The sequence below is a fragment of the Miniopterus natalensis genome, chromosome 11 (assembly GCF_054644295.1).
Source record: "Miniopterus natalensis isolate mMinNat1 chromosome 11, mMinNat1.hap1, whole genome shotgun sequence".
In the NCBI taxonomy this organism is placed as follows: domain Eukaryota; kingdom Metazoa; phylum Chordata; class Mammalia; order Chiroptera; family Miniopteridae; genus Miniopterus; species Miniopterus natalensis.
Genome location: NC_142091.1, coordinates 39,247,035 through 39,259,546, shown reverse-complemented (window position 1 = coordinate 39,259,546; position 12,512 = coordinate 39,247,035). Strand labels below are relative to the sequence as shown.

General features: G+C 46.9%; 1 protein-coding gene across 2 annotated transcripts in view; it reads right to left on the bottom strand.

Moving 5' to 3' along the window:
* Positions 1-12,512, bottom strand: part of FAM168A (family with sequence similarity 168 member A) — a 129,605-nt gene that overhangs the window by 5,900 nt on the left and 111,193 nt on the right. For both annotated transcript variants that reach the window (XM_087821668.1, XM_087821669.1), the window contains 4 exons: positions 10,437-10,562; positions 3,899-4,041; positions 2,202-2,376; positions 413-543 (listed from right to left, as the gene is read on the bottom strand). In XM_087821668.1, coding sequence (XP_087677794.1) covers positions 431-543; positions 2,202-2,376; positions 3,899-4,041; positions 10,437-10,562 — 557 coding nt within the window. In that variant the 3' untranslated portion in view covers positions 413-430. The remainder of the gene's footprint in view (positions 1-412; positions 544-2,201; positions 2,377-3,898; positions 4,042-10,436; positions 10,563-12,512) is intronic.

Below are 12,512 nucleotides of genomic sequence, written 5' to 3'. Positions count from 1 at the left end.
AGGATATATGTAAAGTGACAGCTATTATTAAGAGTGATATTACTGCCTGGCCGACGTGGCTCAGTGGTTGAGCATTAACCTAGGATCCAGGAGATTCTTGGTCAGGGCACATGCCCGGGTTGCAGGCCCGATCCCCAGTCAGGGGCGTGCAGGAGGTAACCAATCAATGACTCTCTAATCATTGATGTTCTGTCTCTCTCTCTCCCTCTCCTTTCCTCTCTCTCTAAAAATCAATAAAACCATATTAAAAAAAATAAAAATAAAAGAGTGATATTACTGAACTTAAGCATGAAAGCAGCTGATAACTATCCTTTGCCCTGTTGACATCTGTGCTTCAGACCCAGCCAGGGATTCTGAAGCAGTTCCAGTGTTCAGTCACCCTCCTACCCCTCCCAACCTGGGCCCCACTCACTTGGATGGGCTGCAGGCTTTACCAGTGTGGTGGCACATAGCTGTACGCAGGGGTCCCTTGGGCCCTGTATGTTGGCATGGAGACAGGGTGTGCCCCAATCGCGGTGTGCTGGGGAGCAGTCAGCAGGGTACCTGAGCACCCGGAGAGAGAAGAGCAAAGCTGATGAGGCCATCCATCCGAGGGCGCAAGGATGAAGAAAATGAGGCCATGGTCTTTCACACAGCTGTTCCCTGCCTGGGCCCCACCTCCCCGCCAGCTCATGAACCAACCCACCCTTCCCCACCTTGCCAGGTTTCATCTTAGGGAAAGCTTTTCTGATGCTCCAGGGCACAGCCAACCATTCTTCTCCAGGGGCCTCCTTTCACTCTTCTTTGCATGCTCCTCTCATTGCTGAAACATCTTACTGAGGGGCAATTGTTTATGTGGGTGTGCTTCTCACTAACCTAGTTGTTCCTAAAGGCAGGGCTCTCGTCTGAGCCTACTGGTACCTGGTCCCCAGGACCTGAATAAGGCTGGCACGGAACAGCACTCAAAAGCTCCCTGATGGCCCTAGCCAGTTTGGCTCAGTGGTTAGAGCATCGGCTGGAGGACTGAAGGGTCTCGGGTTCGATTCTGGTCAATGGCACATACCTCGGTTGCAGGCTCAATCCCCAGCCCTGGTCAGGGCCTGTGCAGGAGGCAACCAACTGATGTCTCTCTCTCACATCGATGTTTCTCTCTTTCTGTCTCTCTCACCCTTCTACTCCCTCTGAAAAGCACTGGAAAAAATATCCTCAGGAGAGGATTAATTTTTTAAAAAGCTCCCTGATGTGATCTGGGGAATGAGAAGCCTCAACTTCCTCTTATATTAGGGACAGAATAAAATCCCAAACTCATACTTCCCGCCCACCTGACCCCTTGTACTCTCTTCCCTTAGAAGGTGACCCAGCTGACTCTTCAGAACTTGGCCTCTAAAAATCATTCATAGCCCTCGTGTCTCCTCACGCTCTTCTCTGGAATATCAACTCCCCCAGACTTCCCTAAACCTGCTCTTCCTCTGGCATCTCTTCGCCCCCATCCTCAAGGTCCCTGAGGGGCAGGGCTCTGGTCTAATTTCTGGAGTAAGCCAGAAATGGAGAAGGGTCCTTCTGGACTCCTGCTTCTCCCATGCATTACAACTAATTATGGGACAGGTCCTTAAGCTCCTGCCTGCTAAGTAACATTCCCCATGCCCTCCTTTCTAGAACCATTGCTGCTGTCAGAGTCCTAGTGTCATCTCTCTTCTAAACTACAGCCTCCCCTGACCTACGTGCTTCTAGCCTCCACATCTAATCCTGCCTCCACCTTGCAGCCAGAGAATGTTTAAAGCAAACCCCACCTCTCCTCTGTCTAAACCCTTTGCTAGTTCCCCGTTACCTAAAGGTATTCTCTCTTCCCCACTTTATCTTTGCCGACTGCTCCAGCCACCCTTCCAACTTCCTGTACTTATTTCCTAAGTGCCTTGGACCGTTTCCATTACGTGAATGTGCCATACTCATGTTCTTTCCCCCCTGGGCTGCCCTTTCCTCTTTCATTTCTCTGGTTAGCGTCTGTTCGCCTTGAAGGCGTAGCTCAATATGCCCTCCTTGGTGAAATCTTCCTCATCCCTGTCGGCAGATTTAGAGGACCCTTCGTCTAGGTTCCCAGAAGCCCCAGCACAGGATTTCTCTTACTATGCTACAGTCGACTCCATTACTAGTGTTCCATCCACTCTGTCACGAGTTCCTGGAGGAGGGGGATGAATGGAAACTGACCCAGAGGTGGCCCTCACCTGCTGACATCGCCATAGTAGTGCCGGCCACCATGCCCATGGCCACGCCGTTGGTCCTGGGGGCAGCTACAGGTGCTGGGTAGATGGCAGAGGGAATGCTGTTGGGCTGGACGACCGTGGTGTGGTGGATGACATGGGGCTGGGCAGCATACACCGGCTGCGTGTAGTAGGCTCCCTGTGGGGGAAGAGGCTGAGGTCACATTGGCTTTTAAAGTGGGATGGAGTGTGGAGAGGAGAGGGGTGGGGAGCCTGTTCTTCCCAGACCCTAAGGGATGGGGTCAGAAAGGCACTGTACAGGGACACAGGGTATGGGCCCCAGATGGGGCTCTGCTTGTATCTTACTATGCAACTGTGGACATTTCAGTGCTGGGCTCAGCTTCTTGTCTGAAAAGTAAGGCTCCAACCCTGTCCTGCCTCGTTCCTAGGGCTGCTAGGATGATCTAATGGGGTAATAGCTTTGCTCCCTTAACACTGACTTCAGCATTTTAAATTGTTTGTATTTTATTGCAATGTGCTCCATAAGCTGCCTAAAATGCAAAGGCTGGGACCACAAGTCAGTGAGTGAAGAGGACATGGGCACAGCTGGTGAACACCAGAGCACTGTGTGCACGTGTGTGAAGGACAGCCAGTGGGAGCTTCACACTGGTGCAGATGCTGCGACTGTACAGCCTAGGAGAATGTCACAGATGCAGAGCATTTCCTAGGAGATGTCTTTTACCACCATTCCCTTTAGGAAAAGTTGAGGTGACTCCCATTGTCTGGACCACATGGTTGCTTCCTGCTGCCGTAGTCCACAGGCCTGCTAACCCTTGTGCGGAGCAGACAGGGGCCCCTGGATCCTCTTAATCCAGGACTTCTCAAATGTTTCTACTAAACAATAACAAGAACTTCAGAATATAGTCTGTAACCCCAGAGGTCTGAGAGCGGAGTGCAAAGCAGCCTGCCATAAACAAGAAACATTTATCTCAAGTCTGTTGTTTTCTTTTAAAAACTTTTGCATTCTACTCTACAATATAGCTGTTTAAATTTAAAAAGCATTCTCCTTACTACTTAAACCTTATGTAAAATTGTCACTCTAGAAAAATGTGCCACAAGTATGTTAAAGCCTCATACAGTCACTGTCGCATAACCATCCCCTCAGAGCACACAACTCTATTGAAGGAGCCCAGATGGGGGCACTGAGGCACAGAGAGAGAGAGAGAGTAATGTGCCCAAGGTCATACAGGGAACTGGTGGCAGAACCTGCACCATCTCCTCCCTACTCAAGCTCCCTACTCAAGACTTTATCAGGGAAGGGTGGATGTGGGTGTGGGACGAGGGAGTAGGGAGAGATGCCCAAGACATAGGGGTCTCATCCTGACTCACCCAGTAGCTCCCTGTGTGACCTTGGGTAAGTCACTCCCCTCTCTGGGTCCAATTCCCCACTTGTATAACAAAGGAGTTGAGCGAGATGATCTCCTGCATTCTGGGCTCCATTAACCTAAGTGAGTGAGTGAGTGAGTGTATGTGTGTGTCCAGGGGCTGAGGTGGAGTGAGGGAATGTAAACTGCAGGGATACCGTTTCCATAACACAACAATGACAGCTAGCCAGAGCCATGGGCTCTCCTTCCTTTTCTTCCTTACCCACCCCCACCCACCCAGGCTGGTGGCTCCTTTACCTGCAGAAGAGGTGGGCCCAGACCTCCAGATGCACCTACCTGGGCATACAGATTCTGCTGAGGGTAGGCACTTCTGATGGGATACATGGCCGTCTGATAGGGATTGGGTGATGGGGAGTAGGGGGGTGGAGCAGTATTACTCTGGGTCGGTGGGACCTTGTATGGTGTCCCCGCAGTATATCCTGTACCAAGGCAATAAGAGAGACTTTCAATTAGTTGGCAGAACAGCATTGCTAGAAGGTAGCAGGTCCCAGTCACGACTCCCCAGACAATGGGCTGAATCCAGGCTGGAAACACAGATGAGCACAGACAAAGAGCAGGGCTCCACCCAGAGACCCTGGTCCCAGAGGCAGCTCCCTCAGTCCTGGTGCACAGGGCTGCATGTGTGATTCTGGCATCTTTTACTTCTCTGGGCCTCAGGGCTCTCATCTATAAAATAACAGATGGAACCAGATGATCTCTTAAGGGACCCTTGCAGCTCAGATGGTCTAGGATTCTGAGCTACATGCAGTGAGAGGCAGGTGCACACAGATGGGGGACCCTCAACCTGCTTGCTCTTTATTGCACTATCTTCCTGCTTTTCTGTCTCCTCACTAAGCACCCAGGGTATCTTCTGCTGCTGTTTCTGTCTTTCTTGATTCCCCCCTTACTCTGTATTTCTTTTTCCCCATGTATCTCTCTCCTTTCCCCATATTCCCCTTCCTCCCTGCCAAGTTTAAGGTGAAAACTCCGTACAAAACACCATTGAGAGATCCTCATCTTCTGAGATGCTGAAAAACTCTGCTCCACAGAGCTGGCGTTTCTATCCTCCTGGGATGTGGGGCAGGGCCACCTCTGCCAGAGGGCCTGAAGTCATAGTCACAAAGGTTCACAGCAATTTGGAACCCAGGCCATGTGGGTAACTGCAGGGTAGACAAAAGCTGGGGGATGGGGGCTGAGAAGCCAGACCCCAAGAAACTCACAATCAGCCATTCAAACAAATTGTGCTGCCTTTGACTCTTCTGGAAAAGAGACTCAGATTCTATGTTCACAGGGAAAACTTGAAACAGGCATCATTCAGGAACAAGAATCACAAAATGAATGACCATATGGAACTCAGGGATCTATACAAGGGGGTCCTGGGGCTCAAGGACCCAGGAGAAGGCAAGTCTTTATAGGAACCTCTCCTTTCTGAGCTAAAGGGACAATGACGCATCATCATAAATCTCTCTCAGCCCCCCTCACAGCTCTGGCTTGGTGCCCCCGTCCCCAGTGGGTCAGTAGGGTATGGGAGCTGCTGTTTAGTTGCCACAAAAGCACCATAAAATGTGTCCTGTCCTCTCTCCAGAATCAAGTCATTTACTTTCCGCCTGGAGATCCACAGTTTGTTCCAGGAGAAACCAATTTTGTGGTCAGATACACTTGGGAAATAAGAAGCAATGAAGATGGAGTGGAAAGAATACATTAAAGAGAAGGGAGCATCATAAGAACTGGAAACTAGGAAGGGTGGGACGAGTCAGCTGAGGGAGGAGTCTACAGCAGATTCCTAGAGCTAATCATGAGAGGTGTTCAAGGAGGAGAAACAGATACTGTGGGGAAAACAGGGAGTCTAGGTTTGCAGACATCTAGAAGGAGCCATCTGAAGGGTACTTCACCTTGGAGACACAGTTTACTTATCTTATAAAACAAGCAGTTGGGCATGTCCCAAGAGTACATTAGGGACTGTGATTCAGAGGGATCTTAATCATTGTTTTTCACGAAAGCAAGCAAGCAGCAGCAATGTAAAATAGAGATAAATAGGTTGGTTTTTTGTTTGTTTGTTTTTAATTCCATGAGAAGTTTTAAAATGACAGGATGAACTGTGACTTTCTAAGACAGGGATATGCAGGAGATTATCCCCAAATCTATTTTACCACAGAATCTTTTACTCAGACTATTTACATTTAAACCAGGCGAACTGCAATTTTTGGTAACTGTAGCCTATTTTGATAAATAAAGTTTTACGGTAACACAGCCATGCCTGTTCATTTACATATTGACTGTGGCAGCTTTCCTGCTACAATGGTAGTTATAACAGAGAACATATGGCCTGAAAAGCCTAAAATATTTATTCTTGTGCTGACTCATTATTTAAAAGGATAAAACAAGGTATGGGGAGTCCTGCCAGAGTGGAGAGCATCTCTCTTCCACAGGAGGGCAGGATACCCCCAGACCCTAAGATGCCCGTCTCTGGAAGCTATCCAGTACAGTAGTGGTTATGGGTAGTCTAGAGCCAGACTGACTGCCTGGGTCCAAATCCCAGCCCTGCTACTTAACAGCTGTAGAATATATCAGTTTCCTCAGCTGTAAAATGGGGGAAGGTGTAATAAAAGTACCTATTCGTAGAGTTACTCCGATAAATACATTAATAAGTGCAAAGCCCTTAGCATAGTGCCCAGTACACTAAAAGCACTTCATAAAGGTTAGCTATTCTTTGTTATCTCTCACTGTATAGAGAGATCATGAACTTCCTGCCCTGGGGGTATACAAGCAGAGACTAGTCTGAAAGATTACAGTAGACAGGAGGTTGAACTATGACTTTCATGGCATGCTCCAACTTGAAACAAACTCCAGGATTCTAAGATTCTAAAATTTTACAGTCTAAAATGCCATCATTTGATGAGTCTTTAAAGTTAACAAGCCAGCAATGCTCCCCGAGAATGTGCTCTGGGATTCTGGTCCCCTGGGAAAGCCTGCACATCTCCCTCTATGCCACAAGGACAACCACCTTACACACTGTTGAGATCATCACTCTGAGGAAAAGCAAAAGGCTCCAGGAGACTGCAGTAGAATTTGGTTTCCACATCTAAGAATAACTTCGTCTGAGAATGTTTCCCTTTTTTCATGTTATGAAACGAAGACACGCACATACTCAGAATGTATATCAGTAGCCAAAACACCCTTGGCAGCCAAAATGATGATTCTGCAGAGGCCTTGTTTGTTTGTCCAAACAGTCTGAGAAGGGAGAAGCAGAAGTGCAGAACTAGAAGAGATCTCAGAGATCATTAGGACCAACAGAGATGTCTCACATGAGATCGTGAACACATGCTGAGAACAAGCAGCTGCTCACAAGGACTCAGTGCTTCTTCCTCTAACCACAGTGGCTCCAAGGTCACTGTTTGTCAGAAGGCTGCAGAAACTGCCCTGGGGCCCCATCCTGGGCCCTGTCAGGGAGTCAGGTCAATTCTTTTCTCAAGAAATAACCTCATTTGGATTTGGATTAGGTAGTATCAGAGGGACCTTTCTAATGCTGACATTCTGTCTGAGTATTTCAGTGAAACATTCATGAGGAAATCTTGGCAGAGGACTTTCCACAACTGACCGGTGGTCCTGTTCATGTCCCTGAGGATCACTGGAAAATCCCCTGGGCTGTGGCCTGGGCTACCTTAAGCATCACAAAATTCAGGGTCATTACTTTGTGCATCTAAGTAAAAGAAGCTGTTGGGTTTGATGCAAAAAAAAAAAACCCACCCCAAACCTACAGCATTTTGCTCAAATGAACTCAGACTCGATTCACTCAAGGGAGGCCTGACTCTCCATAGAGTTCTACCTAAGCCCGAAGGTCAGAGTTAGGTCTTTGGAATGCTATCCCTTAAGGACATTACAGACTTTAATTCAATGCTGTTTCAGATGAAGAACCTGGAGCCCAGAGGGGCAGAGACTTCCCCCTAAACTGCAGAGCAAATCAAGTACCGAGCTGGGCCCAGAGTTCAGGGCTTGCCAAGCTCGGGGCAGAACTTCTTTCCGAGTTATAGGTCTCTGCAATCCAATCTTGGGCATTTGGTATATTAGCCTTTGTGCCATCATTTCACTAAAGGCAGTGTCATAAGAGAAAAAGGGAATCTGACACTAGAAGTCCTAGCTTTGCCTTAAAAGAATCTTTATGACGCCCTGTTCTTTCTCTCAGGTTTCTAACCATAATTTTAGGCTCCACCAAACAGGGTAATAGAGTATGTACACCAGTAAGGTAAACACCTTCTCAGTCCACTCTTCAGTCCTTTCACACTGTTATAAATCTTTTTCCAGCTGTGGAGCCCTTGCACTTTCAAAGGCATTGATCCTCACATCAACGATGCCTTTTAGACTCAAAGGTTTATTGACTATTAGATTTATGTCTGGACAAAGCTCTATGTCTGATTTCTGCCTTGACCCTCAAGGCTCCTTGTTGGTGGCTGAAAGAGAGAGTGCTGAATAAGTAGGAGGGAGACCTAATTACAAACAGGCTTAGCAAGTGTTAGTGAAATTGAACTGAATTTGTACAAGTGCCCTGAATTTTCTGTGGCCTTAGAAGCCACAAAATCTGTGCGCTGGGAGGAACCCCAATGGGTGTGGGAGGGTTAGTCAATCCCACCTCTATTTAAAAATTACATAGGTTCATACATTACTTGCTTAAAAGAGTGGGGACTGGGATAACCTGTGAAAGGACAGCAGGAGACAGAGACTGGACATTTCAATGGAACTGCAGGAAGATTTCAACATAGAAGACAAGGCCTAATATTCAGACTTTCTCGCTGTGGAAAGGGTTGTCTCTGGAGGGAATGAATACCCCATACCTGGAGATGTGTGTGAGCAATGGCTAGTGGGCCAACGACTGGTCAGGGCAGGAGGGAAAAGGTCCCTGCTGGAGTAGAGGATATTGAGTGTGACAGAATCAGGAGTAACAGCTAGAAAGAACCCTAAAGATGACCTTATCTAGCACCCTTATTTTTCAGTTGGAAAAACTAAGGTCCAAAGCATGCAAATGAATTGTCCAAGGTTATACACAACCAAATCTAGAATCCAACTCTTTTGGAATTCTACCCCAGGCCCCTTTCTTCTTTCTTTTTTAATACGTTTTTTGTTGATTTCAGAGAGAGAGGAAGGGAGAGGGATAGAGAAATAGAAACATCGATGAGAGAGAAACATCGTCAATCAGCTGCCTTCAAGCCCCCTACTGGGGATCGAGCCTGCAACCCAGGCATATGCCCTGACTGGGTATTGAACGGGACCTCTGGGTTCATGGGTCAGCGCTCAACCACTGAACCACACCGGATGGGCCCAGGCCTCTTTCTTCTGCACTACAGTAGATGTGTCTCTAAGCACCTACATCTATATGTGTAGATATAAGAGAGAATATATATGTATATGCCCATTTACATGTATAATGCCATCAGTATCTAGAAACTTCCTACTGTTGCCACCCCTCTCTTAAAGGGTATAGTTAATCTCGTGAAAAAAGACAATAATAGTGCCCTGGCCAGGTTGCTCAGTCGCCCCATACACTGAAAGATTGCGGGTTTGATCCTTGATGGGGGAGCATATAGGAGGCAACCAATTGATGTTTCTTTCTCTCTCTCTCCCCCCTTCCTCTGTCTCCACCCCTTTCCTCTCTCTCTAAAAGCAATAAACATATCCTCAGGTGAGGAAAAAAATTTTTTTTTAAGACAGTAATAGCAGCTTACCCTGGGTGATACCTTTTTCTAGTTGTGCTGCTTCCTAGTTGGATGGCAACAGGTGTATCACCTTTCTGAGCCTCAGCTTTCAAACTGGAATAAAAATCCACCCAAATAATAGGACTATAATGTAGATCAAAGGAGAGGGTGATTATGAAAGCAGAGTCTCCAAAAGGTGAGAGTTATGTTATATATGAACGTAAGCTGATGTTGACATCTAGGAGCAATTATAACTAAGAAATAACGCTGGGTATTTTAAAGAAAAAGAACATACCATGTATTCTTCTGATCTATACTTACTTAATAGATTAATAATCCACTGAATCACAAATGATGGGGCGTGGTCTGCAACATCCCACCCAGTTCTTGTCCAGCGCCCTCTGCTGAACAACTTCAGAGACAGGCACTCACCACACCTAGAGCCAGCCACTCCTCTGGACAGCTCCAACAAAGCACACCGCTTTCACTTAAATAGAGTCAAAATGCCACTACGTAATTTCTATGCTTTGGTCCTCATTTGACCCAGTGGAGCCATTTTGTGTTAAAAATCAGATGTGAAGGTAAAACCATTAGTCAGCTCACTGAGCCTCCAGACGAGTGACCCTAAAGACTCCGCGTACCTGCTTTACTCCCCCAGTGGAGCTTTCACATGGGCAGTATTTCTCACATAGGGCGCAATCTTGCCTCCCAGGGGATACTGAGCAATGTTTAGACATTTTTGATGCCCGTAATCTGGATGCCCACAGTACCAAGGATGAGAAGCCCTGTGCAAGCTAGAGGAGCCCTCTCTGTCTAAAGGTCCACAGGCAGGTGAGGTGTTCCAACGTCCCCTCTGTCCTTTCCCTTGAAATGTAGTAACAGTCCTTCCCTCATCAAACTTGTTGGCCAGATGAGCACTTCTTTCTCCCTCCCTCACTGCTTTGTGTCTCCCCAAAGCTGGTTGGTTGCGTGATCAAAAAGGATGACCTTTCCTGTATGAGGAGGGCCAATTTTTTGCGTGGTAAGAGAACCTCTTAAAATAGTGTTTTATAAATGTCACTTTAAAAAGTTCCCTTTCCTCTCTTCCTAAGAGACAAAATCAGTCCCAACCTAGGGGAACAGGAAAGGAGGAGACAGGCTGTATTTACTGAAAGCCGCAGAGGATGCTTGGTAAGTTCGGTTCTCGGTCCCGGTGTCCACTGGGAGGTGGAAGGTGCCTTCAGTGCCACAGGAAGACGAGTTCTGTGGCCAGGCCTGTTTCATCAGCAGAGTTGCTTAAGGGAAGACACAAGAATGGCATTAGGCAGAAACAAGAAGTGGGCACCACCAATCACAGACACAAAGCAAGGGTCTTGGGCTGGACAGAAAACATGTAACTCGAGGGGCCCTGTTCAGATACACAAGACGGTTCATCCTTTCTGACTTGGGTGCATGGTTGAGAGGAGGGCTGAAGTGAGCTTCCAAATGATTTGAAACCTACAAAATCTGAGCTTATACTAAATTAGGAGTCAGAATTTTCTACCCACCACCAAAACCACGAAGATGCCTGTGAATACTGCCTCCTACTGGTTGGCACTTTGGCCTGAGGCTCTGGACTAGTCCTCAGCCGCTTTCTCATGAATGTGTGTCAACTTGGAGCCTTTGATTGCCTTTTGGGCCAGATCAACTGGGTAGTTTTTTTAATGCCTGAAATCTCATCTGGAGGTGTATTTAATAAACTGCTTTCAAAGAGAGACCCCAAAATAATTACCACATGACACAAACTTTGCTGGGCTGCCATCTCTTCTAAAGGGACTAAGCTGTGGCAGCTCAGAGGGCCCATGTTGGCCAGTGGGGCACGCCGTGATACCGGGGCGACAGACAGACAAACCTCTTGCACACCCTTTATACCTCCTGCTGAGGGGCTACTGGTGCCTCCCTCGATTTGAGATATCGCCTCATGAATTAGAGATGATCTTTGGGCCATTAAGAAAGTAAATGTCAAACCTGAGGTAGGTGTGAAATAGAGATGAGGCCCAGTTTGAAAGAAATCTACAGAGACTTCCCAGGCTGACTCAAAGCTCAGCTTGAAAAATTTGAAGGTTGACGCTTCGTATGTTCTAGAAGTGGGAATAACTAAAAAAAAAAAAACTTACCTTCATGATATCCTGTGGGGAAGGAGAGAGGAAATAGGGTTTCAAAGGGGGGAAATGCCTAACATTTTAGATATTTCCCTTGATACACTTTCAAACACTAAAGGAGAAACATTCTTGACACAAATTGCCTCTTAAGAGTAAAAAGAATGACTTTTAACAGTACCTTTTCTATTCAAATAAGGTCTTGGGAGTCATGGATATGGGGTGCTTTAAAGTATATGAGAAGGAGGTGGGGCTGCACTGGCAACAGTCTGATATACTTGAAACGTTTTAACAAGGGGCTGCTTTAAGACAGGATGTTGTGAGAAGAGTGCACCATTACACTCTAATTCCACCAAGATAAGGACAGCCCACCTCCAGGGAGATCCCATAACCCCCTGCCTGTCTGAGAAACAGGTAACACCTCTGGTTCCTTCAGTCATGAGGTACTGGGCCCAGAGAAGGAAGTCAAGGGCTGCTGTTTCTGCTGATCCAAGGCTAGAAATGTAGCTGTTGCGGGTTGACCCTGAGCTTGCATTAATGGCCCACAATATTTACAGTGGATGCTGAGAAATGAGAAGAAAATCATGGGCAGGGAAGTGACACTAAAAGGAGAGTTCTGGCAAAAGAAATGGAGCCCCAGGAGGATTCCATGCAGAGTCCAGGGCTTTTGCTGGACATCAAGACGTGGCTTTGCAGACAATGCGTGGCGAGGGCAGTCAGTTTTAAACAATTATCTTTGGTTTCTTTTTCCAGGATGGGGTGTATGTGTGTGTGTCGGGGGGATTAATAAAGGATCCAATTAGTGTTGAAAAGTCTAATCAAGATGTCTCCAAATTTAGAGCCTGCAACTCCATGTGGCTGGATAGCCCTGCCCATCCAAAACTCAAAGTGAAACATGTAGCTCTGAGAAGTAGAGAAAATCCATGCCCTCAAGACCCCACAGGGATTTGTAGAAGGCCTGAATTTGGCTTCAGAGAACTTGGAGAATTTGGAGGTCCAGTTCCAGTCCAGCTGTTTCCCCAGATGGTGAATACTTTACCATAATTTTCATCATAAACCAAAAGTCTGACATTAGCCTGAAGGACTGTGTTACAAAGTAAATAAATC